Here is a 27,801-nt window from a genome sequence, read left to right as displayed (position 1 = left end):
CCTGCTCTACTTACCATTTACACTGGCCGAAACTCAAACTAAGCCAGAACTGTTCATCAATGATAACAACTAATACAATTACCCACAAAAAAATCTTAAGGTCTGCAACCATGGATTAATAATGCCCATGTGAAAGTCTAACCAATCTATAGCACCCTAATTGAGAAAGTAACATGTGAGAATGTCTGAAGACCTCCTCTACTTGGACTTGGGCCAACGAGATGCAAACAAAGCCTTAATATGTCAAAATTATTGTGTTTGAAAATTCTGTATCACAATCCCAGAAAACAAATATTTAAAACCACTCAAACAGGTCATTTCAGTCTGTGAAAGAATGCTGTGGAGTAGGTTAAGAAAAAAAAAAGCTATAAAAGGTAAAACCAAACTGAATGGATCAAAGATCTCCAGTCTCATATTGGAAGAGACTCTGAAGTATTTCTGGTAAGGAGTTTAGGTCTGTCCTTAATGCCGCGTACACACGATCATTTTTCAGCATGTCCAAAAAACAAAGTTTTTCCAACTTCATCATTAAAACGATGTTGCCTACACATCGTTTTTTAAAAATGATCTAGCAAAGCGCGGTGACGTACAACACATACGACGGCACTATAAAGGGGAAGTTCCATTCGCCTTTGGGCTGCTTTAGCTGATTCCGTGTTAGTAAAAGACGATTCACGCTTTTCTGTCTGTTACAGCGTGATGAATTTGCTTACTCCATTATGAACGGTAGTTTTACCAGAACGAGCGCTCCCGTCTCATAGCTTGCTTCTGAGCATGCACAGGTTTTTTTACGTCGTTTTAGCCCACACACGATCATTTTTTACAACCCGAAAAACTACAGAGTTTAAAACAGCGTTAAAAAATGCAGCATGTTCGAATTTTTTTTTTTTTCGTTTTTCAGAACCTGAAAAATGATGTGTAGCCTACACACGATCATTTTAAATGAAGTTTTTGAAAAACAATGTTTTTTTCATGCCGAAAAATTATCGTGTGTACGTGGCATAACTCTTTTTAAGCAGAACCCCATGGCTTTGGTGTTTTTTGTTTTCAATTTATTTTTATTGTTTTTTTTTTCCAACTACAATTTTTTTTTTTCTTGGCTTTGGTGTTTTTAATAATTTTACTAAATCAACAAAGTTCTATGGCTTATTAGTATCTGTAACATTCTTTTTAATGGTTTTAGTTATTTATGTTAAATATGATCATGTTAGTACACTATTATAGCATGCATTTATAAAATAAATTGTCTTATTTGCTCAGGTGAAGATGTTGGTGCACAGTCTTCTAGTCCTCTCCTTGGCAGTTGCTACAGCATTTTCTAACAAATGTGGTGAGTACGGTATATTTCTTGGGTAGAAAAACTTATGATCTACACTACTACTCAGCTATTTTTTTTCTGGCATCTAAATGTCATTCTGTTAATGTGCTGGAAGTGTCACTGTTGGCAAGCTCTGTAACTCTCAGGTGTCCGTTTATGAAGCAGTGATCGGATCGACGCTGATCACAGCCCATAAACAGTATAATGTGTTTCCTACAGCAAGGTTTTGGAAATATGGTAATCTGAGGACCCCATCCATTCAGTCTAGCATGCTTTGCACGCCAGCAATGCTCTACACATTGGCCCGGATTCAGAGAGCAATTGCGCCTGCGTAACCATAGTTACGCAGCGCAATTGCTGACTTGCTCCGGCTTTACGAATGCTCCTGATTCAGGAACATCGTAACGCCGACTGCAGCCTAAAATCTGCGTGGCATAAGGCTCTTATGCCACGCAGATTTTAGGCTGCATCTTTGCGATGACCGCTTCCCATTGTGCTCAGTGTATAGTATAGCAAATTGCATACTAACACCGATTCACAATGTTGCGCGGGCCCTGTGTACGCAAGTTACGGAGTTTCCGTACGGCGCCTTTAGCGTAAGTCTGCCCCTTCTAATAGTAGGGGCAGCCAATGCTAAAGTATACCCGCTGTTCCCGCGTCGTGAAATTTGAATTTCACGTCATTTGCGTAAGTGATTCGTGAATGGCGCTGGACGCCGTTCACTTTGAATTATATGACGTCCTTGCGACGTCATTTGCCACAATGCACGTCGGGAAAGTTTCCCGACGGAGCATGCGCTCTACGCTCGGCGCGGGAGCGCGCCTAATTTAAATGATTTACATTAGGCGCCCTTACGCAGGGCAAGTTTACACAGCGCACACGCAATTTACGGAGCTACTGCTCCGTGAATCGCGGGTAGCACAGTAAATTTACGGGGGCGCAGGGCAAAAACGCTGCCCTGTGCCTCCGTAAGAAAGGGACAAATTCTACCTGAATCTGGGCCATTGACTTTTTAATGCAGAATGGTTAAATATGTTTTTCATGCTAAAAACACTACGGGGGCTAATTTTCTAAAACTAGAGAGCGCAAAATCTGATGCAGTCTAAGCATGGTAGCCAATCAGCTTCTAACTGTAGCTTGTTCAATTAAGCTTTGATAATAAAACCTGGAAGCTGATTGGCTTCTGTGCAGAGCTGCACCAGATTTTGCACTCTCCCTTTTTTAATAAACCAACCCCTGTAATACTTGTAAAAGTAGAACTTTAAACCACTTTGGCATTTGTTTTTGACCTGGCTTATAATTTACAACATGGACGAGATCTGCGTGTAAATGATCATGTGATGATTAAAAAAGGGTAAAAATGTCAGACTATACAGTGTGCTGTATATGAGTACAAACATATCGTTTATCTGCCCAGAAGATAAGAAAAATCTCTGAAAGAGATAAGCAACCCCTAATATTCAATGTACATACAGTACATGTTGCCTATTTATGTACAGTATGGTATTTCTTGTGTACCACAATGCCATAACTATTGGAGAGCATTTTGTAAGTTGTTTATTGTTTATATTACATGGTAAGCAAAAAATAAATACATTTGAATTGTATATTTAGATCCTGGCAATTACAACCAAAGGTTGTTTCTATTGTATTCTTTAAAGTTTCTAAGATATTATTAGGGTACTTTATTTTTATTATCACCGTGATCATTCTTTATTCTATCTGAAGACATTCTGGCAACATAAAACATTTTGTAGATGTAGTCTTCTTTACCTTTTGCAACTTGCATGCCACTTTACAGCATGGCAATGACAATGGTACATGTTAGGCCCGGTACACACGAGCAAACATGTACGATGAAAGCGGTCCGTCGGACCGTTTTCACCGTACATGCCTGCCAGAGGGCTTCTGTACGATGGTTGTACTAACCAACGTACAGAAGTCCGCGCGTAAACAATACGCGGGGCGTGTCCGCGTCGTCGCCGCGACGATGACGCGGCGATGACGCGGAGACATGGGCGGGCCTGCCATTTAAAGGCTTCCACGCATGCGTCGAAGTCATTCGACGCATGCGAGGGACGGCGGGCGCTCGGACATGTACGGTAGGTCTGTACTGACGACCGTACATGTCAGAGCGGGCAGGATTCCAGCGGACGGTTTTAAAACACGTCCAGGAATATTTGTCCGCTGGGAAAAGGCCCGGCGGGCAAATGTTTGCTGGAATTCGGCCCGCTCGCGCCCACACACGACCGAACATGTATGCTGAAACTGGCCCGCGGACCAGTTTCAGCATACATGTTTGGTCGTGTGTACGGGGCCTTAGTATAGAAAGAAAGATGATTTTTTTTTTTAAGCAGTTGGAATAGAAAGAAATAATATAGATTAGTACATAAATGTATGTTGGAAAATAATCAAAGAACCCAACATTTTGCAGAAATTCAGGAAGGAATGTGTCTATTTCTCTAATTGTACCTATGTCCTTTCTTAGAATCTGCTTCTCTCTCTGAGAAGAAGGAGACCATCCTGAACTTGTTGGCATGCTGGGATGATAGCGCTGCAAATAGGATCGTATCAGATTCTGGGTACCCTACTGGAGGTGGGTACCCTACTGGAGGGGATGCTGGATACAGGAGCTGTAAGGAAATCAAGAATTCAGACAGATATGCTAAAGGTGAGATACACATTCATATATCATGGTGCATATACATATATGATAGGGGAAAATATGCTTTCTAACTCTATAAACAATAGGTCATCAATAATCCAACAGAGAAAGGGTCTGTTTTTTTTTTGTTTTTTTTATGTAATGGATTATATACTATGCATTTCAAGATAAATACTTGTCATTCACTTATAAACAGAGGGCCAGATTCCCGTAGATCTGCGGCGGCGTAACGTATCGCATTTACGTTACGCCGCTGCAAGTTTTACGGGCAAGTGCTTGATTCACAAAGCACTTGCCTGTAAAGTTGCGGCGGCGTAGCGTAAATCCCCCGGCGCAAGCCCGCCTAATTCAAATGATCCGGGTAGGGGGCGTGGATCATTTAAATTAGGCGCGTTCCCGCGCCGAACGTACTGCGCATGCGCCGTCCCTAAATTTTCCCGACGTGCATTGCGCTAAATGACGTCGCAAGGACGTCATTGGTTTCGACGTGAACGTAAATGGCGTCCAGCCCCATTCACGGACGAGTTACGCAAACGACGTGAAATTTTCAAATTTCAACGCGGGAACGACGGCTATACTTAACATTGGATACGCCACCTAGGGGGCATGTTTATCTTTACACTGCGTATCTCTTACGGAAACGGCGTAAATTTACTGCGACAGGCAAGCGTACGTTCGTGAATCGGCGTAACGACTCATTTGCATATTCTACGCCGACCGCAATGGAAGCGCCACCTATCGGCCAGCGTAAATATTGCACCCTAAGATACGACGGCGCAGGCCGTCGTATCTTAGGCATGTTTAAGTGTATCTCAGTTTGAGAATACATTTAGACATATGACGGGCTTAGATTCGGAGTTACGTCGGCGTATCTGCCGATACGCCGGCGTAACTCTTTGAGAATCTGGCCCTAGCAGTCCAACTTGTAGTAAAATGATGATTAGGTCAACCAAAGAGATTTTATTGTTTCCTGTTATTTACTATTTTATTTGAGTTTGTAATAAACCGCTCAATGTAAAATTCATTCTGTTTCTAATGGACATGAGAGAAGTAACCTTGTTGCTCATACAAATAAGATGACTGATTTCCTTTGAATGCATAGTTGTTGAAGCTAGTAAGTGTTGTTACATAGTTTGCAATAAATATGATAGGGAAGACGTTTTGAGGAGGTGGGTTTTGAGGGGCTGCTTAAACAATATAAAGGTGGAAACATGTCTAAGGTAGAAAAGAGAATTCCAGAGAGCAAAGAATTGCCTGAGAGAAACAAAAGGGGAGAATGATTGAAGAAAATGTTAGACAATTCCATAGATGCAGGTGGGAAGCTGCATGGTGAAGGGTTTTAAAAGGCAGAGCATAGGTTAACTGGAGTCCCTTAGGCCTTGTACACACGAGCAGACCAAAATCCCCGCGGACAGAGAACGCAGTGACGTATAAGACACCAACGTTCTCTAACACACGAGTTCAATGCTTACACGCATGCGTCAAATCAATTTGACGCATGCGCGGGATTTCGGGCCGCTGGTTATACGTCATAACCAGCGGACATGTCCGATGAGTCGTACTAACCATCGGACATGTCCGACGGACATGTTTCCAGCAGACAAGTTTCTAAGCATGCTAAGAAACTTTTGTCCGCTGGAAACCTGTCCGCTAGGCCGGAAAACTGTCCGCTAGGCCCTACACACGGTCGGACATGTCCGCGGAAACTGGTCCACGGACCAGTTTCAGCTGACATGTTCGGTCGTGTGTACAAGGCCTTAGAGAAACTGGTACAAATGGTTGAGAGATGAGGGGTGGTTGGAAATGTAGTTGAGCATTGGTGTGTGCACAGGGTGTGCCAGGTGTGCCCAGGCACACCCTAATTATCCTGTAGAGCACAGATTCCCCCTACTGCCCTGGGAACCCCCTCTTCCCCCCACAGTGCTGCCGGCTTCCCTCCTTTGCTCTCCCACTGGCTGCTGCTGTGGGCACACACTGGGGGATGTTTTAGGATGAGTGGGGAAGGGGCTGGTAAATATGTGATTTACTGGCCCCTTCCCTTTCTGAGTGAACACAGTGAGTGATCGGTAGCATGTGTTTGAGATTATAGACTATAGAGGAGGAGAGAATTTGTTATATGAGAAAAAACAGGAGAAGGTTGCATTTGTGCAAATGTAGAAATGAATGACGAAGGGCAAAGACAGAACAAATATATGACATTTTTCTGCTTTTACGATGATTAAAGATTAAAACAGTGCATATGTCACCCATCTTCTACCATGATTTTATCAGCTTTATACTGGGGTGGATACTAGTCCAAGTACAAATTCTGAACTAAACAATATACTGCTAATCTAGATGGAATTTACCAGCTGTCCACTGAAGATGGAGTGGTCTATCAGACCTTCTGTGATATGACAACCAATGGTGGAGGTTGGACACTGGTAGCAAGTGTACACGAGAACAACATGAATGGGAAATGCACACAAGGAGATCGCTGGTCCAGCCAGCAGGGAGACAACCTCAATAATCCAAAAGGAGACGGAAACTGGGCAAATTATGCCTCATTTGGGCTTCCAGATGGTGCAACCAGTGATGATTACAAGGTATTACAATTCATTTTATAAAAAAAATAGAACTATTTTAGTTTAGCTTCCACAATATAAGGGCAACTGAAAGATTTTTTTTTTCAGTAAATTTTTTCTGCTGTGTTGTTGGCAAGGACCTGTGTACTGTTTGCAGTGACCTTCCAGAATTATTGAAAAATACCCATTCATGTGAAGACTGCCAGCCACAAAATATAAACTATTACACAATCGTCACTTTTCATGTAGACTTCATTCTGATTCTTACTGACCAGATAGCTCTGAAAAGTACTTTTATGGCACATTTTTACAATACTTCCAGTTATTCTAAACATAGGGCCAGATTCACAAAAGAGATACGCCGTCGTATCTCTGTTTCTAACTATGCGACTGATTCATAGAATCAGTTACGCATAGCTAGCCCTAAGATCCGACAGGTGTAATTGTTTTACACTGTCGGATCTTAGGATGCAAAACCGCGGCCGCCGCTGGGTGGAGTTCGCGTCGTATTCCAGCGTCGGGTATGCAAATTAGCAGTTACGGCGGATCCACGACGGATTTTTGCGTTCGCTACGTCGTCCGTAGTCAAGTTTCCCGTCAAAATTTTAGTCGTTATTTGACCTGCCCTAACTTTACACAGCAATCGTATTGCTGTATAAAGTATGGCCGTCGTTCCCGCGTCGAAATTTAAAAATTAACGTCGTTTGCGTAAGCCGTCCGGGAATACGGAATTACGCTACGCGCGTCGCCGTTCGAAAAAATTACGTCACTGCGCGCAAAGCACGGCGGGAATTCCGAAACGGAGCATGCGCAGCAGGTCTGGCGTGGAAGCGCGCCTAATTTAAATGGCACACACCCATTTAAATTACGCGGGCTTACGCCGGAGGCCGCCGGCGTAGTTTTCATCGCAAGTGCTTTGTGAATCAGGCACTTGCGATGAAAACTTGCTACGATACGTTACGACGCCGCACTTCTACCTGAATCTGGCCCTTAATACATAGATAGACAAAAAATCTGTTTTTATTTTTTTTTTTTTTTTTTAGAATCCAGGATATTATGATATTACTTCCAAAGATCTAAGTCTGTGGCATGTTCCCAATGACACACCCTTGTCTCAGTGGAGGAATTCATCTCTGTTACGGTATCGCACTGACAACGGTTTCTTTAATCAGGAGGGTGGAAACCTCTTCCAGCTTTACAAGGTAAGCATTCTGTGGAATATTGGTGGCCTTTGTATTTTATCTAGCTTTTAGCACAAAGGATTTTTCTTTGTTTGTCAATGAATGAAGGGTAACAGGTAAATAGGTTCAGGTGCGTAGTTTCAATCCCGAAACACTCCTGCTTCCAGCGACAAAACTTTCGTCGCCACTCTAGCCAGAGTGGGTTTTGTGAACCCGGATATGCCTCTCTCACTAACCTAGCAGCCAGGGTAGCACACGGAAAAACAATGGTACAGTCTCTGCCACAGACCTTCCCACTGATGGAGACACTTTTCGGTCCGGAATCCTCACATGACAGGATTCAGCACCCGGATCTCTCCAGAGTAACTTCTAGTAGAACTTGAAACTGACAGGCGATCACCATCCAGCCTTTCAGTAAACGATGCATTCTTCGATGAAGTTCAAGGCCTCTCGAGACACCAGCCTCTTGCTTGGTCCTCTCCAAGATAGGTCCTTCATCAAGCGGCTTCCTCCCTCAGGACGGACAGCACAGGATCACCTTCCAATGCGTAGACCCAATCTGACTACTGGGTCTACTCAGAAGATCACAACCCCGGACCAACGTGGTCCCGGAGCCAGGATTGCAGGAACAAGCACCCCCAGCCAGGAGGGCCACACACGGGGGTGATGAGACGACAGACTCAGGATCGACGACCCCAGTCCAGTAATGTCTGTCCCTTAAGTACCCCTCCCAGCATGCACAGTGGGACGATCAACCCCACTGATTGGCTGCCGAGGGAGGATACTCAAATCACCCTGACCTAGCTGCTGCCACCCTTGGCCTGGAGTAACAACTACACCCCAGGCAAACAATAGTGGTCACTCACAGCACAGCCATGGCTGGAACTGATGCCAAATTTACACAAATCACACATGTCTGAGTAAACTAACTCTCAGGCCCCGTACACACGACTGAGTTTCTCGGCAGAATTCAGCCAGAAACTCGGTCGGAGCTGAATTCTGCCGAGAAACCCGGCCGTGTGTACACTTTCGGCCGAGGAAGCCGACGAGTTCCTCGTCGAGCCAAATAGAGAACATGTTCTCTATTTCCTCGTTGTTCAATGAGGAAAGTTGGCTCGCCGAGATCCTCGGCGGCTTCACACAGAACTCGACGAGCAAAACGATGAGTTTTGCCCGTCAAGTTCCTCGGACGTGTGAACGGGGCCTCAGACTTCCCTCTAAATTTACAGCAGCGCTGGCTCGAAAAGAGCAGGCCGCTACACTTATTCGGGAAATAGATACAATTAGACAAATCTAATGACAGGATATGTATTTAGACCATTTTTTCCCCCAGCTGTGTTATCGCCTTGCTTTATGTACTATGGATAAAGTAGTTCTATTACAATAACAGTTTTGAGTCATTTATTGCCTAGTTATGGTTTCAGTCAACGTTTTTATCTTTTTCATAGAAATACCCTTTGGTTTACAACGTTGGAGCCTGTTTGGCAAACAATGGTCCTGCTGTTCCTGTAGTGTATGATTTTGGAAGTGCCGATAAGACAGCATCTTACTACTCACCATACGGAGCTAGTAAGATCATGATAAATATCCATTAATTCTTATGTGTTGTTCTATATGCGAGTTCTGTGACATGATAATTAACAAGTTAATGATCCATTCTTTTGGTACAGAAGAGTTCACTGCCGGCTATGTCCAGTTCCGAGCTATTAACTCAGAAAGATCTCCCCTAGCTCTGTGCCCCGGTGTGAAAGTGACAGGCTGCAATGTAGAGCATGTAAGTATTAATGCTTCATTAGTATTGATACAATGTCTTGCACATTTACAGTACTCTTATTTGCATGATCATATTTTTTTTTAACATGAAGGCATAGAAGCCATTGCTGTACATCATACACTAATAAGAACCAAAAAGTAAAAAAGGGGTTGTATGCATATTTTGTTTGCAACTACTATGAATCTAACAGATTTGGATGCATGGGAGGAGTGGGGAGGGGAAAAAATGATCAAAGAGCTAAGTAATATGAATAGTCTTTCATTGAAGAAGAAGAATCCCTTTAAGATTTGTAGGGTTGCATATTCTATATGTAAATATCTTCTACTAGTTAGAACAGCTTATGCCTTGTACACACAATCTATTATTAGATAGAATTTTCGATGGAAAAAAGTCAGACGGAATTTTTTCATCGGATATTCCGACCGTGTGTGGACCCCATCTGAGTTTTTCCATTAGAAATTCCGATGGACTTAGAAAGAGAACATGCAAAATTGTTGAAGAAGATGAGGACAGCTGCACTCCAAAAAAGCGTTTATTTTTAATAAAATAAGTCACAAAACTCACATGTCACGGCAAAAATCAGAAAAACACAGCTGACACGTTTCACACTGTCATACAGTGCTTAATCATAGCGGTCACCCTTCTCCCCTTTCTAGAAAGAGAACATGTTCTCTTTTTTTTCCAATGAAAAAAATCGGAAATTCCGTTCGTCTGTATGGAACTCCGACGGAGAAAAAAACACACATGCTCAGAATCAAGTCGACGCATGCTCGGAAGCATTGAAATACATTTTTCTCGGCTCGTCGTAGTGTTGTACGTCACCGCGTTTTGGACGGTCGGAATTTCATGTGACAGTGTGTATGCAAGACAACTTGAACGGAATTCCGTCAGAAAAATCCGTCTGAGTTTATCCTGACTGAAATTCAGATCGTCTGTACAGGGCATTAGTCTGCAAAAACACAGAACCACCAATTCCAAAACTTATCCTTAATGGCCTGTAGGAAAATACAACTAGTATAGTTTACATATTCTGAAAGGTCCAATACAGGTAAATACTGTGCATATTCAGTCATTGAATATTGTATCTGCACACTTTCATAATGAACAGATCAGTAGCACGTAATGCCTACAGTTCACAAGTAGCTAAAAGATGGGATGCAGCATCAGCCCCTCTCCTATTTAGTAGTTTTATGAAAACTCCGCCTCTGATCTGTTTTCAAATGGGAACTTTTATAAACCTTTTACAACAAATAGTATTTCAATTCATTTAACACATGACACATATTTTCTCAAATTACCCATTTGCAAAACCTTTGCACTAAATTCAAGTTCACAGGACTTTTTCTTTTGATGCTTGTTCTATACCTTTAATTCCTAATATTTTACACTCCTTACTAGCACTGCATTGGAGGAAGTGGATACATCCCAGAAGGAGCGCCTCGTCAGTGTGGAGACTTTTCAGCCTTTGACTGGGACGGCTATGGAACACACATTGGATGGAGTTCCACCAAGGAAATTACTGAGGCAGCTGTCCTTCTCTTCTATCGTTAATTTAAAAACAGTTCATATTTTTCAATAAAGTAAATTGCATTTTTGCATCAAACCTGTCTTACTTATTATCTACACCTGCCTTTTTCAACCAATGTGCCCACGCACCCTGTGGTGCCTTCAGGTCGCTTCAGGGGTGCCTTGGCATAATGCCTAAAAATTGTCCAAAAATTTTATACAAACCAGCGGAGGGCGCAAGACCTTTAACCTCCCTGACGGTATGATTATGTCAGATTTTTGGTGCTGAAAGCGGTACAATTATTTTGCATGGAAATTTAGCGTTTTATATTGTAGGACTGTAATTCTTAGGAATAACTCACTTAAATCTTTCCAAACAAGAGTCTAGTAGACATCCCGGGTATGATAAAGTTTGAAACACAAAAATCATAAATTATAATATAATAAATAACTATAAATAATTATAACAAATAATAATATAATAATAATAAAAATTATTAAATAATGTAATCAAATCAAAAACACTGAAATTTGCCCAGTTGCAGAATTGTCTCTGTCATTACTTTCAGGCCCCGTACACACGGCCGAGGAACTCGAGTTCCTCGGCCAGTTCAGCCCTGAAGCCGCCGAGGACCTCGGCGGGCCGAGAGCTCCCATAGAACAACGAGGAAATAGAGAACATGTTCTCTATTTCCTCGCCGAGGTCCTCGTCGGCTTCCTCGGCCGAAAGTGTACACACGACCAGTTTCCTCGGCAGAATTCAGCCAGAAACTCGGTCGGAAGCTGAATTCTGCCGAGGAAACTGTTCGTGTGTACGGGGCCTTAGCCCTGGTTCACACTGGGTACGATTTGGAACGATTTGAGATGCGATTTGACATGTCAAATCGCATCTCAAATCGGCGGCAATTGTCGGCAATGGCACTGTCCTAATCAGTGCGACGCCGCATCTGCGATTTCAAAAAGTAGTTCCTGTACTACTTTTTGCGATTTTGGGCCGCGATTTACATTAAATTGTGGCCGAAATCACGGCAAAATCGCGGCAAAATCGCAGCCGCGAAATCGCTGTAAAATCGCGCATTTTACCGCGATTTTGAATTCGCAGCAGTGTGAACCTAGGCTTAGTGTTTGATGACGAATTTGCCCAAAAATCGCTATCAATCAATTCTGCAAGTGATTCTAATTTATTATCGATGTTTTTTAGCTGGTCTAAAACCACTTTTGACATAAAGAGACAGTTTTTGGTTGTTATGGACAATCTCCAGTTTCCAGGCAGAAAAAACAGTATTTATAATATAAAAGTGCATGCAGGACACTGGACAAAGCACCAGGGACAACAGGGATGTGTAATGTATACAGTACTGTAATCTGCAGAGCTTTTTTTCTCAGAAAATAGGTGCAGGAACTCAACCACGACCCCGTTCAGATTTCACAAACAGTAGAAGGGTCTTAAAGGGGCATTAAATACCAGGATTGCATAACATACAGAGTGCAGAGTTCAGGGGGGTTACACACAGAGTGCAGAGCTATCACTTGTAAACACAGAAACCAGACTTCTGTGTTTACAAGTGATTGTGGTGAGCAGGCACCAAAGAGTCTGAGCCAGAGGTGGTGGAACTGATTTCCCCCAAGTTCCCCCTGAAAAAAAGCCCTGGTAATCTGTAAGATTACAGTGTACTGTATGTGTACCTTGTTTTTACTTTTTTGAATTTGGCGGCAATCTCCTCCCCCGTGCGTCGCAATGTCGCAGTGAACGTAGAGAGAGAGAGAGAGAGAGAAAGAGACTTGACTAAAAAAAGTTGAAAAACATTGATCTACACAAATTGCACATGTTATTTTTTAAATGTTAGGTTTATTAAATGCATATGTATTAAAAGTATCCAATTTAGGAAAAAGAAATCAACCTTAAAGGGTCACTAAAGGAATTTTTTATTTTTAGCTACATAGCTTCCTTTACCTTACTGCAGTCCTGGTTTCATGTCCTCGTTGTTTGTTTTTGCTTTGATGTTGCTGTAAATCCTCTCTGTTCTGGACCTTTCATGGTTGTCTGTTACCTGATCACCACAGTACTGGGAGATTTCTCTCTGTGGTGACTAATCAAGGAGGTGTGATTACTGTGTGTAAAACGAAACTGGATTGGTGCTGAGGAGTTTTAGACAAAGTATCACTGCCCTCTATTGGCTCACTGCCCTCTATTGGCTCTCTGTACATCAGAGAACCAGGAAACAACAGCAAAAACGAAACTAAACTGCAGGCACATTATATGATTGGTTTTTATCTATTTTAATCATTTTTAAAAGGAATCAGTTAACTATTATGTCTCTATACCCTGTAAACAGTCATTTCAGCTAAAAATGTTTTTTCCTTTAGTGACCCTTTAAGTTCTCAATAACCATTTCCGGACCGCCCGCCATTGTTTTACGTTGGTACTTTGAAGAGGAAAAGCGTTGTTATGGCAGCAGCTAGCTACCATAACCCCGGTATCCTCTTCTTCAGTGGGCGGTCTGCTTCAAAATAAAAGTGGTCTCTGTGGCGGATTCGCCATAAGATCACTTTTATCGGTGACAAGAGAGGGCCCCCCCTCCCGCCGCTCTCCAGTGCCCTTTGCCACTCACCAGAACCACCAGCAGCGGTCCTGTCCCTGGCTTATCATGGAGAAGAGTCTGATGGCCCCCATCCGTCCATATCATTGCAGGGAGAAAGCAATCTCAAAACGTCACTTCCGCCCATAGCTCTTAAAGGGAGATTTTATTTTTATTTTTTTCTTCAAATTACATTAAATTTTTTTTTATTTTTTTATTGCATTTTAGTCTTTTTGACCCCAAATCTCATATTTCAGAGGTCCTGTCATGCTTTTTTTTATTTTACAAGGAATATTACACATTGAGGTAAACATCCAATAATGGTTAGGCCCTTTTGTATCCAGAAGGAGCTATAGCCCAAGATTTACAAATACAGTGAGTCGGCTGCATATGAGGCATTTCCCTGATGTTGTCCTTGGTACCCCAATCCAAAGGTTACCCCAAAGAAGATGTTGTGTCTGTAGCAGAAATGGAAAAGAATGAGACACCCACTATTTCTGTCCCTCCTTTTATGGCCAACCTGGTCTCTGCATTAAGGATTGCTTCCATTGCTACTACACACTAGTGCAGTTATTAGTATAGGGTACAGAACAGCACAGTCTAGGGCAAACAATTCACACAAAAGGGTCTCAAAGTTGTTAGATAGTCAGGAAACTGTCTATTGCATTTTGAGAGATCATAAACTTGAAGGCTGGAAATTTTACAATCATGGTCCTTCTAAGTTACAAAAAAAATTAAAATAAAAATGAAAAAAATAAAAAAAGTATAAAAAAAGTTGTTGTTTTATTGAGTTAATGTTACATTGTTTTCTGTGTTTTATTGTTAATCTTTGTTGTTTGATTTCCAGGAACGCCAATCAGCTGCAGCACTGATTTGTTTAGTCTGACAGCAGCAGGGTGTGGCTCTCAGAATACATACGTCAGTGCCTGCAGTGATGCAGGAGGAGATTTCTCATCCGCAGTTAAAAAAAACGTATATGCAAAAGCATGAGGGGCCTGGGGTGAACAGATCGCTCCTATGCTTCGGGATATATACTGTATGTATATATATATATATATATATATAAAAAATAAAATAAAATATTTGGTTACAGCTAAAGCATAACTCTATCCTTTATAGACAAATATTCCTCACAAATAACACACAGTAACGATATAACATTAACTTTCTTTTGTACTGAAATCTGTGTCAAAAAAATAAAATAAATATATATATAAATATATATATTTCATAGATATATCTATATAGATATATCTATATTTATTGTTGAAGCCATATGTCCGATACGGATATGAACAAGATAGATAGACTTAACATAAGACTTACCACATGAAATGGACCTGAAGTGTGCCCTCATCTGATGGACGGTATGCCAAAATAAGGGGGCATCCCCAAGATTAGCGATGAATGTTTTGTGGAGAGAAATTAATTTGAGAAATGCCCTAAAAAGGGGACGGGAGAGTGGGTATGGCTCACAGGAAACCGACAAAGACCACAGGGGAGTGGGCTGGTTAAATACCCCCCAGGCTCCTCCCATAAATCCAGGCCAGTACTGGCCTTGTTACTTATGGTTGAAGCCCTATGTCCGATACGGATATGAACAAGATAGATAGACTTAACATAAGACTTACCGTACCACATGAAATGGACCTGAAGTGTGCCCTGATCTGATGGACGGTATACCAAAATAAGGGGACAAAAACGTTCAGGTAGGGGTGTAGTTTTATTGGTTTTAGCTTTATTCATTGAGCAAGTTTGGTGAACGCTTGTGCCATGGTCCACCTGTGGATTGGGGATGTGCTGGGTGAAGCAGGCAGACTTCCACCTGTCAAGTCTCTTAATTGTCATGATCTGGGATGTGGCCGAGGCCGCTCCAATACGATAAGAGCGACTGGAGCACTGACTGGGGTTGAGGTGTAGGTAGCGTGGAAGAGAGTGAGCAAGTGTGAAGGTGACAGGACACAAATTGACCTAACCCCCCCGTTGATCCAGAGGAAGGCGAAAAACCCCAGCCGAGCCTAGGCCAATTGCTACAGCAGGGGAGAAAATTCCTTCCTGATCCCCCGAGAGGCGATCGGGTGAACCCTGGATCAACTCCTATGGTTGGTTGTGCCCCGATGAATTCTCACGTGTTTGACGAACTGGCAGGCACTCAAGGGTTTGATCGGGAAAGGTAGAAGGGGACAAGAGTTCGACTGTTCAGGTAGGAGTGACAGAAGGTGATCGAGTATGGTTACTGCACACCAGACATTGTTTTAGAGTTGGATGTCTACCCCCGAAGCCTGATCGCTGGGTTTTGGATAGTGCCAGGTGGAGGATGAAATGGTTGTGGTAGCAAGCCAAGTGAGGTCTACGTAGAACTTGGCCGGCGGGGTAGCTGCGGGTGAACTCGCTAGGCTGCAAGAACCCGTGATAGGCCAAGTAGATGGCTGCTTGAATGACCAGGCTGGGGAGAAGGCCAAATGGGAAACTAGCCAGGATAGTGGACATTAACTGGTGCTGTGGGGATAGTTGTATGGACCTGCGTAGGAAGGACATAACTTGGACTTGCCTTTACTAATACTATCGGCCGTAGCCTGGTTGTCAGTGGTGAAGGCCATGGTTTGTCCTGTCCAGATATGACCCCAGAGCTGAGCGGCTGCCACGATCGAATATTGTTCGAACAGGGAGGAAGTCTGGGTAAACCCTGGGATTAAGAGCGTCTCTGGAGGCCATGGTCCTGCAAACCAATAGTGGCCAAAAATTGCAGTGAAGCCTATGGAGGCTGGGGCATCTGTCACTACCTGCTGTGATGGGGGCAATATTGATGGCATAAAGTTGATACTTTTTCACGTAGCAAGGAACTCCTCCCATATTGACAGGTCTGCTACTGCCGCAGTGTCTAAGTTAAGGATCTGATCGGGGTCCTGTGTCTGGGAAAGGAACACCAGGAGGCATGACACAAAAGATCGACACTGGGGAATGATCCTAACTGCAAATTGAGCATTCCCGGGAGAGATTGAAGCTGCTTCTTAGTACACTCCCGTGTGCGGGCGAAGTTTTGGAGAACTGACCTGATGCGGGTCAACTTGAAGGAACTAAAGGCGTAGTGAAAGCTAGTTTGTGTGTGAGCGCGACAAAAAAAAAATAGGTGAGCAGCCAAGTTGCTACTGGAGATTAGTGACCGATTTGAGCCACTTGCAGAAATGCTTCCAGCAATTGCAATTAAGCAGCTTTATTAGAAAGCTGAAAACAAAGTTTAGCGGAAAATTTTGAGTATGTAGGAATGACCGTGCGCAACATTGTACATACAGATGGAGTGAGATGCAAATGTTTATGCTTGACAACTAACGTAAGGCCAGGGATCTGAATCGTAAGTACCACTGTATTTGTATCACTGACACGAATAGTTTGAATCGGGCTGAGGTGTGAGCATCGGTGGGGTTTGTTTTGTGAAGGATCTGAAACGTTGGGCCGGTGCTGCAAATGGACTTGGATCGGTTGGTGAAGTTTGTATTGCTGAGGATCCGAATCATTGCGCCGATGATGCGATTAAATTCGGATCGGCTAAGGATGTAAGGTGACGGAGGGGCTCGTGTGCCGAATCCGAGTCGTTGCACTGATGATATGACTAGACTCTGATCGGCTGATGGTGTTAGTGGTTGATTAGAATCGGAACGTGATACGTGACAGTGAAATGTTTTGCCATGACAGAGGCATGAATCGGTGTGCCGCACGTGCGACTGACAACGACCGGACTCTGGAGCATGTACTGAAATGAGGCCAAACAACTGGGGCACACCGGGACGAATCGGTGCATCACGGATGCGCCTAAATTTGAATTGAAGTGCGGTAGGTGACAGTGAAATGACTGCCATGACAGAGGCGCGGATCGTCATGGGGCTCTGTAGTGTGGAGATTCCATAGTGTCTTGGGTGGGACGGGATCTCCAACCCTGTATCCAGACTTTGTTGATTACCAGCAGGGTGTGTGCTCAGGACAGTCCTTATATTGAGTGTATGGGAAGACCTCATGGCTCCCAGTTGGAGACGGCTCCACACCAAGAGAGACAGGAGGTATTCAGGAGTCAGGGAGGCTTTATGAGGCAGCCAGAATGTTTGTGACTGCAAGAGGCAGAGCTGTGGTCGCTAAAGGGAAGCCGTCTACTTTGAGGAGTCCGTGGTCTGGGTGACCAGGATAAGGTACAGAAGTACTGCTACAGATACTGCTACAGAGAGCCAGGTGGGCTAGCATTTTCTGTTCTGTGTATATGATGGAGAAGAACCCCTGCCCGGGAAACCTTTGTTTGGACTTTTATTTTGCCTTTTTAATAAAAATGGGCTACCATGCCCTAAAATATAGTTCCTGACTGGCTTAAGTCACTGGAAAAACGCATCTACCACGAGAGCTAACAACCCCCCATGCCACAATATATATATATATATATATATATATATATATATATATATATATATATATGAAGAGAGAGAGAGAGATTGAGAGAGAGAGAGAGAGAGAGATTTTTGCCACAGATTTCAGTACAAAAAAAAAAAGTTAGGGCCAGATTCTCGTAGATCGGCGTAAAAATGGGCGGGCGTAACGTATCTGATTTACGTTACGCCGCCGCAAGTTTTTCAGGCAAGTGCTTTATTCATAAAGCATTTGCCTGTAAAGTTGCGGCGGCGTAGCGGAAATCACCTGGCGGAATTCAAATTCGGCGGGTAGGGGGCGTGTTTCATTTAAATGAAGCGTCCCCGCGCCGAACGAACTGTGCATGCGCCGTCCCTAAAATTTCCCGGCGTGCATTGCTCTAAATGACGTCGCAAGGACGTCATTGGTTTTGACGTGGACGTAAATTACGTCCAGCATCATTCACGGACGACTTACGCAAACAACGTAATTTTATAAATTTTCGACGCGGGAACGACGGCCATACTTAACATTGGCTGCGCCTCATATAGCAGGGGCAACTTTACGCCGGGAAAAGCCTAACGTAAACATCGTAACTTTACTGCGTCAGCCGCGCGTACGTTCGGGAATTCGCGTATCTAGCTAATTTGCATATTTGACACGGAAATCGACGGAAGCGCCACCTAGCGGATCGAATGGATATCTATGCGTAACTGATTCTAAGAATCAGTCGCATAGATACGACGGCCCAGATTAGGACTTACGACGGCGTACATGGCGCTGCGCCGTTGTAAGCCCTTTGAGAATCTGGGCCTTAATGTTATATTGTTACTATGTGTTATTTGTGAGGAATATTTGTCTATAAAGGATAAAGTTATGCTTTAGCTGTAACCAAATATTTTTCATTAAAATGACATCCAGATGGTATTGCATGACACAGTATGTGATAAACAAGTATTTCTGGTAAATGCTAGCACAAACATTAAAGTAATTTATTTCTTTGAAAATTGATCAAGTGGCCAGTGTGTCAAAACGTTTTAGTGCTATATTCCAGTTGCTTGTATTTCTGACAGTATATTTACATAATTGTTATATAAACAGGTTAAATAACCATTGCACAACAATGTTGTATTATTGCTGTTTAAGGACAATGTCCACCTTTCTTCTCCACCTTTTTTTGTAGGTCATATATAGCATTGAAAGAAACATTAAAGATTGAATAATGGCCGCAGCACATCTCTGTGTGACTCCATGCTCTCAAGTGCACTTGAAGGTTTGTTTTTATTGCTATATCTGTTCTTCTTCCCTTTTCTTGATTGTATTTTTGTTTGTGTGCTTGTTGTGTGCCAGTAGAATGTCCTCAGACATGGGCGTCCACTGAATTTTTTTCGGGGGGAGGGGGGCGCTTCGGCAGCGGCGATACATAGTCACATTTTACCCTATCTTTGACCGCTAGTGGGGCTTAAAAGCGACCCCCCCCCCCCCCACGTTAAAGTGTAAAAACACCCCACTGTGCCCCCTGCATCTTTAAATATCTCTTTGTCACTACTTTGTCACTTAGTGGTGTGTACCTACTCTCCACAACTGCACCTCTGGACCCCTTTATATTACACAGCACCCTGCATCACTGGACCCCTTTACATTACACAGCACCCGGCACCCCTTTACATTACACAGCACCCTGCATCACTGGACCCCTTTACATTACACAGCACCCTGCATCACTGGACCCCTTTACATTACCCAGTACCCAGCCCCCCAAAGCACAGACCCCCAAATCAGCACAGATGGACCATTTTTCAGCACAGACCCCCCCCTTCAGGGTCTCACTGTCACAAAGATGTAAATTCAAATACAATTGTCAGTTCAGTTGTGACCTACCTAACTTCATGGCAGTGTATAGTGTAGTGGTCCCTTCCCTTCCTACAATAGTACTGACCTACCCAATTCCTACATTGGCCACTACACTACCCTGCACACCACACTGAACAGTACACTACACTCTGACCACTACACTACACATTGACTACTGACCACTACACTGCACACTGACTACTGACCACACTGACCATATGTATAACGTGTCCTATGACGTCATGTTTCTGCAGTCACACACACACACGTGTTGTAGGACATCTCCTCCTCCCTCCATACCGCACACACAGCCTGGCTATCCTTCCTTCTCACCTTCAGCAGGTCCAGCGAGTGTGTGCATCAGGCCGCCTCGCAGGAGGCCAACCCCCCGAGGTACCACCACCGACTCGAGACACCCTTCGCTCCACCATCTCCCCCCAGCTCTTTTTCGTATTCTCTTCCCGGGCGCGCTGCACAGTCCAAGGGCCAGAGGTGGAGAACGAGAAGAGCCGGGGCCAATCGGGTTGCAGCGTGAGGCCCCCGCCCAGCCAGTGCTGCCAAACTACGAGACGCGGCGTCAGGGAGGTGTGGTGAGCCCGGGGAAAGAAGGAGGGAGTACATGTGCTGCGGTGCAGATCTTTGCTGGGCTGGAAGTGGGTGTCAGGGCGGCGGAGGTTGTAGAACACTGCCAATTTGCGCCCCCCCTCGGCCTGCGCCCCTGGGGGGCGCCAGTCTCGCCATTCCCTTGGTACGCCCCTGCTCTTCAACAACTCCACATATTAAGTTAGGTCTAAAAGAAATTTTATTCCTCTACGGTAAGTTCTCTCCACTCAAAGGGATGGGCGTAACTAGAATCAGGCTTTCTTACTATGTACTGCTGTGCAAAGATGTTGCACTGGGCCACAATGGACGATAGTAAGTCTTTGGTGAAAATCAAATGAAAAAAATCAAGCATGGAAAAATCATCAGTGTTCATCTGGACACCTGGCTGGGTGGTGAAAGGGGGGATGTTTGCTGCTCCGGAATTAGGGGGAAGCCACAGGGGGTTTTGAAGGGCATAGGGAAGGCTGGCATGGCACCTATCCCCTTGGGGCTGAGATGACACCCTACTGGTGCTTGGCCTTTGTTGCAGTGGCACTGTGCTCGAGGTGGCACTGCGTTCGAGGTGGACGGCACTGCGCTCGAGGTGGATGGCCCTGCGCTACTGGTAGGCGACTGCTGCTCCACGCCAGAACGCCTTCTTTTCACGGGCACACATTCCTCTTCTGATTCTGTATCAGACCCACTGCTTGTCACGGGTTTATAGGCCGAATCAGAATCGGACTGAGACTCAGAGAGCTCCCCGCTGCTCTCATCTTGTCATGCTTAGACGCTGGCAGGCCTCCTCGCTGGTAAAAAAATGTTTTGCCATACTAGTGGCTGGTGAGGCTGTACTGCAGAGTACTGATTTGCACTATGGGGCGCTGTAGTGGCACTAATGAGTTGCACTGATGGCACTGTAGTGGCACTGATTGTACTGTGTAGTGGCACTGATGGTACAGATGGTGTGCCCTGGCGGGCAGTGAAACCAGCGAACACGGATGTTCCCATGTGCCCAGGGGGCACGCTGGAGCGAGATACTGGGAGGACGTCAATGTACACCCTCCCAGAGATATCGAGCCGCACTGTAGCCATCGTGCAGCTATAGTGCTGTGTCGGTAACTGGTTAAAGGGAGTGATTAATTGTTTACAGGTGTATAAAAGTGTCTATACAAACTCTCATTTGAGCTGGCTCCCTGCTAATGCTGGCTTGCTTCTGCAATTTTTGAACATAAGTGCAATTTTGACCTAAAGTGGAGAGTTAATAACCAGGAGTTGTGCCCTTGACTGTGTGTGCTTGCAAGTGTTTTTGTTTTGTTTTTTTTCCTCCTTTATTTGATAAGTTTGCTATCAGTTTTAAAAATAGTTTTTTTCTCTCCTTTTTCTGACACTTTTTAAAACAGCACATTTTTTTTTGCTCTGCTAACTAAGGGGAGTGGTTAATTGTTTACAGGTGTATAAACGTGTCTAAACAAACACTCGTTGGAGCCGACTCCCTGCTAATGCTGGCTTGCTTCTGCAATTTGTGAACATAAGTGCAATTTTGAACTAAAGTGGAAAATTAATAACCAGTAGTTGAAAACAGGAGTTAAGACAGGAGTCTTCTAACCTGTAAGTTACATCTTAAATTTCCTATAAGTAATTATATTGTAACTGGGGAATGAGTGCTAGCAGGTTTGAAGGTTTTGCTCAGTGCACAGTGTGCCACATGTATGCAAAATTGGTGCAACAGCTCCATGATGGATACCGCTGTCACAGATGTGAGCCCTTCTGGAAGCTCACATTAGAGATCTGGAGGAGGGGTCCTCTGCTCACTGAGCAGGTGGTCAGTAGGGTTGATGTGGAGGGTGGAGGGGCAAGTCAGGATTATCAGATAGGAAGATGGGTTAATGTAGTTAGAGGGAGTGGAAGTGGCTCACAGAAAAGGAAGGCCAATCCTGTATTTTTGCATCAAAACAAATTTGTCAGGTTGGGTGAAGATGTGGAGGTGGCAAACACAAAGGTGGCAGCCCTAGATGTCACTGCTACCCCTAACAGCCGGCAGAGCAGCCCATCTAGTAGAGGTGATAAGGGGAGTACAGGTAGGCTTAGACAGTTGGTGGTAATAGGGGATTCTATAATCAGAAGGACTGATAGAATAATTTGTCACCTGGATCGCCTCAACCAAATGTTTTGCTCTCTCCATGGTGCTAGGGTTCGGCATTTGGTGGACCGGGTTGACAAATTACTGGGAGGGGCTGGGCATGACCCAGCTGTCTTGGTTCACATTGGAACCAATGATAGACTACATGGAAGGTGGAGGCTCCTTATGAATCAATTTAAAGAACTAGGCTGCAAGTTGAAGGGAAGAACCTCTAAGGTGATATTCTCTGAAATATTGCCTGTGCCATGTACAACACAGGAAAGGCAGGGGGAGATTAGAGAGCTGAATGCATGGCTAAAGACCTGGTTGTCAGGTTACCTGTGGCCAGGTGACAAGTGCACCCCGTGGGGGTCAGGGATGCACCACAGGGTAGTGAACCCTATAGCCGACTGCTGCTATCAGAGAGGAAGCGTGAATCCAAGATCACCCAGGGCGCAGAGTCTAAGACCCAGCTTTGTGTTCACCAGAGCCTCTAGTGGTGAGGATGGCCTTCGCCGCAGCTGGATCAAGGTCGCGACCCCTGGGATCCCCTAGGTCACGCTCCGCAGAGAGGGGAAGCAGCAAGCAGGACAAACGGTAGTTATGGGTAAGCCGAGGTCAGGGCAACAGACAGACTAGGGTAACCGAGAGACAGGCTTAAGGTCAAGGGCACAGGCAAACAGGAGAAGTCAGGGACGAGCCAAAAACGGTACACAGGAAGGTAATCGTAGCACACTGGCAGACAGGAACTTAAGCAAACAACACTGTTGAACAGCACTGCAGGCCTGTAGTGCAACAGTTAAATTTGACTTCCAGGTATGGCCTGGGTGGGGCCATACAAGAAGGAGAGGAAATAAGAAGGTAACCAGAACAGAGTCAGGCCTCTAATAGACAGATGGAAACAGGTAAGCTGCCAGACTATTGCATATCCATGACACTGGTGTAAGAGGACCTGGTTGATGGACAGTGTGATGAGTCTAAAGCATTATGGGTGTAACTGCATATAGATGTGCATAGTTCAAAGTTAATCATTGGAGTTTGTTATAGACCACCTAATGTTAATGAGGAGGTGGAGACTTACACATGCACAGATGGAAAGGGCTGCAAGGGCTGGGATGGTGATAATAATGAGGGATTTTAACTACCGAGAAACTAACTGAAGTAGTGGCACTGCTGGGACAGTTAAAAGGCAAAAATTTATAAAACTATTACAGGAAAATTTTATGGTCCAGTTTATTGAGGACCCAACTAGGAATGATGCTCTGTTGGGCCCGGTAATCTCAAACCATGCAGAGCTTATTACTAATGTTTATATAAAGCAACATCTTGGTAGCAGTGACCATAACATGATTTCATTTGACGTTGGCTGTAAGCAAAAAACACATACGGGAAAGATAAAAACACTTAACTTCAAGAGAGCAAATTTTCCAAGGATGAGAGCGGCTCTCCAGGACTTAGACTGGGAGAGAATATTGGCATCAATGGGCACAGAACAGAAATGGGAATTCTTCAAGGTGACTGTTTGTGAACTCACTGCAATATATATAGGTTAATAATAAAACCTATATATATATAGGTTAATAATAAAACCTATGTCGCTTACGGCCAAAGTTAAAAAAGCTATAAACAATAAGAAAAGAGCTTTTAAAAAATATAAAAATGAAGGAACACTAGTGTTGTTTAAATGTTACAAAGAATATAACAGAATATGTAAAAAGGAAATCAAGGACACAAAAACTCAAAACGAACGACAGATTGCAAAAGATAGTAGGACAAACCCCCAAAAATTCTTCAAATATATTAATAGTAAAAAGGTCAGGTCTTAGCATGTAGGCCCTTTACAAAAAAATCTAGAGTGGGTGACTGGGGACAAAGAGAAGGCAAATGTATTAAATACTTTCTTCGGCTCTGTTTATTCAAAGGAGCATGGGGGAGCTCATGTCCATAATGGGGGTGGTATTGACACAGCCCCAAATGATCCACAATGGCTCAAAAGGGATATGATCCAGAAATATTTAAACAGAATAAAGGTGGATAAAGCACCTGGACCAGATGGCATACACCCACGGATCCTAAAATAATTGAGCTCTGTAACTTCAAAGCCATTGTATATAATTTTTAGGCACCCATTAATGACGGGAATAGTACCACTAGATTGGCGCAGGGCCAATGTGGTGTCTATATTTAAAAAGGGAACAAAGGGCCAGATTCACAGAAAAAGTATGCCGGAGTATCTGCTGATACTCCGGCGTACTTTCAAATTTGCCGCGTCGTATCTTTATTTGTAATTCACAAACCAAGATACAACGGCATTTGGCTAAGATCCGGCAGGCGTACGGCTTCGTACGCCTTCGGATCTTAGGATTCAATACTTCGGCTAGTGTTGCTCACGAATATTCGCATTGCGAATATTCGACTCGAATATAGCATATTCGAGAAATCGCGCTATATTTCGAATTTCGCGGTGAATATTCGCAATTCCGAATATTCGCATTTTTTCAATTTTATTTTTAAAACAGATCACATCCTATCGACGTCTAAAAGCATTGCTGGTATGATTAGAGACCCTGGGCCGAGTAGCTAAGCTGAGGCGATCCTTTTATGTTGCCAAATTGAAAAAAAAAAAATTGCGATTTTTCGCTATTGCGAATGCGAAAATGATTGCGAATTTTCGATAACTGTGGTAGGAGAACTCTGATTGTCTCTGATGCAAAAGGGGGGGGGGCTTTGTGTATGTGTATGTTATGAATATTTGTATGTTTGATATTATTTTTTTTTGTAAGAAGGAAAAAATTGTGCATACCTTAAAAAAAGGGGAGAATACAGCAGCAACTCAAAAATGTTATACAACATAAATTAATACAAGACAGAAAATGGAGTCGCTCTACAAGAATAAAAAATATGTCTAGTGACAAGACATGTGGGCAAATTATAAAATAAGCAAGCGCAAATAACTTGTGAAATACACAGTGAAACAAATATATAAAGAAATATAGTCCCAATAATAGAAAAATAATCTTTCATAAAAATGTCTTTGATATGTGAAGTGAAAAAAAGTCCAAAGCATGCAGCATGAACGTGTTCAATCTTCAAGGTGTTTGATTGACAAACGGCTGTGACAGATGGATAGAGTAAAGAATCACCACCAATGCAAAACACTTTTTATTTTGTATTGTAAAATATCACGAATATTCTGAGCCAATCAGAGTGCTCCTTCCGCATTTGCCGAATATTTGCAATTATTTTGTATTGTAAAATATCAAGAATATTCTGAGCCAATCAGAGTGCTCCTTCTGCATTTGCCGAATATTCGCAATTATTTTGTATTGTAAAATATCAAGAATATTCTGAGCCAATCAGAGTGCTCCTTCCGCATTTGCCGAATATTCGCAATTATTTTGTATTGTAAAATATCACGAATATTCTGAGCCAATCAGAGTGCTCCTACAGCATTTGTCGAAATTGCGCAATAAATATCGCATTCGCATGTTGCGATATTTCGATAAAATATCACGAATATTCTGAGCCAATCAGAGCGCTCCTCCAGCATTTCTCGAAATTGCGCAATAAATATCGCATTCGCATGTTGCGATATTTCGATAAAATATCACGAATATTCTGAGCCAATCAGAGTGCTCCTACCGCAGTTATCAAAAAATCGCAATTATTTTCGCATTCGCAATAGCGAAAAATCGCAATCATTTACTTTCGATAAAATATCACGAATATTCGAATTTAGCGAATATATCTCGAATATTCGAATATATATTCGAGATATATCGCGAAATCGAATATGGCATATTCTGCTCAACACTAACTTCGGCGACCACTGGGTGGAGCTCGCGTCGTTTTCCGCGTTGGGTATGCAAATTAGCTGTTTACAGTGATCCAGGAAGGTACGCGCGTTCGTCGCATTCTCTTACGTCGTCGCTAGTCGGCTTTTCCCGTCGCAAACTTAGGCCTGATATTTCATGGCTTAGATTTAGACCAGCCATGTTAAAGTATGGCCGTCGTTCCCGCGTCAAATTTTAATTTTTTTTTTTGCGTAAGACGTCCGGGAATACGAAAGGACGTAACGCACGTCGGCGTTCAAAAAACACGTCGGGGCGCCGTAATTTCGCGCAAAGCACAGCGGGAAATTTTCACACGGAGCATGCGCAGAACGTTCGGCGCGGGAGCGCGCCTAATTTAAATGGTACACGTCCCATTTGAATTAGGCGGGCTTGCGCCGGACGACTTTACGCTACGCCGCCGCAAGTTTACACGAAAGTGCTTTGTGAATCAAGAACTTACGATGAAAACTTGCGGCGGAGTAACGTAAAGGGGATACGTTACGCCGCCGCAATTGTTCGTGAATCTGGCCCAAAGTCTTTACCAAGTAACTATAGACCTGTTATGCCTCATACACACGGCACGGACTTCCCAAGAAAAAAAGTCAGACAGGCTTTTTTTCTTGGAAAGTCCGGCCGTGTGTAGCCTCCATCTGACTTTTTTTTTTGGAAGTCCGACAGACCTTAGGTAGAGAACTTTGGGCCAGATCCTCAAAAGGGATACGCCGGCGTATCTACTGATACGCCGTCGTATCCCTGTTTCTATCTTTGGAACTGATCCACAGAATCAGTTTCCAAGAGATAGACAGAAGATCCGGCATGTGTAAGAGACTTACACTGCCGGATCTTAGGATGCAGTACCGCATCCGCCGCTGGGGGCATTTTGCGTCGAAATGCCGCTTCGGGTATGCAAATTAGCACTTACGGAGTTCCACGAAGCTTTTACGCTTCGTTTTTTCTCTGTAAGTATTAAGTTGCATGTGTAAAATTAGGGCTGCTTTTACAAAGTGTAAACTGTTTACACCTTGTAAAAGTAGACCCTTCTGTCCAGCGACGCGTTTTTTTTTTGTTTTAAATTTTTTTTTTTTTTTCGCCGTATCTTTTTTTTTTTTTGACGCAACTTTATTGACCCGACGCGATCCACAAAGCTCGGCGTAACGTAATTTCGCGCTATGCACGTCGGGAAAATGACGTCACGAGCATGCGCAGTACGGCCGGCGCGGGAGCGCGCCTAATTTAAATGGGAATCGCCCCCATTTGAAGAGGAACGCCTTGCGCCGGCAGAATTTAAGTTACACAGCCAAACATTTCTAGGTAAGTGCTTTGTGGATCGGGCACTTAGGTAGAAATTTTAAGGCAGTGTAACTTAAATGGGAAATTTTACGTTACGCCGGCTCTTTGTGGATCTGGCCCTTATTCTCTTTCTTTCCGTCGGACTTT

The 27,801-nt window shown here is 43.7% G+C and overlaps 2 protein-coding genes across 3 annotated transcripts in view; both read left to right on the top strand.

Moving 5' to 3' along the window:
* The first annotated feature begins 1,237 nt into the window (after positions 1-1,237).
* LOC120947118 (intelectin-1-like) lies at positions 1,238-11,105 on the top strand. Its single transcript, XM_040362120.1, has 7 exons — positions 1,238-1,330; positions 3,807-3,989; positions 6,321-6,568; positions 7,591-7,749; positions 9,177-9,297; positions 9,399-9,502; positions 10,901-11,105. Exons 1-7 carry the CDS (start codon positions 1,267-1,269, stop codon positions 11,051-11,053), a joined length of 1,032 nt encoding a protein of 343 aa, XP_040218054.1. The 5' UTR covers positions 1,238-1,266; the 3' UTR covers positions 11,054-11,105.
* Positions 11,106-19,141: 8,036 nt separating this feature from the next.
* LOC120947117 (intelectin-1-like) overlaps positions 19,142-27,801 on the top strand; it is a 29,556-nt gene continuing 20,896 nt past the window's right edge. The window contains exon 1 of one of the 2 annotated variants that reach the window (XM_040362118.1): positions 19,142-19,249. In XM_040362118.1, coding sequence (XP_040218052.1) covers positions 19,199-19,249 — 51 coding nt within the window. In that variant the 5' untranslated portion in view covers positions 19,142-19,198. Of the gene's footprint in view, positions 19,250-21,928; positions 22,021-27,801 lie in introns of those variants that run through there. The other variant, XM_040362119.1, reaches the window with a different exon arrangement.

Source organism: Rana temporaria, chromosome 8, assembly GCF_905171775.1.
Source record: "Rana temporaria chromosome 8, aRanTem1.1, whole genome shotgun sequence".
Lineage (NCBI taxonomy): Eukaryota > Metazoa > Chordata > Amphibia > Anura > Ranidae > Rana > Rana temporaria.
This window is presented reverse-complemented; position numbering and strand designations above follow the sequence as displayed.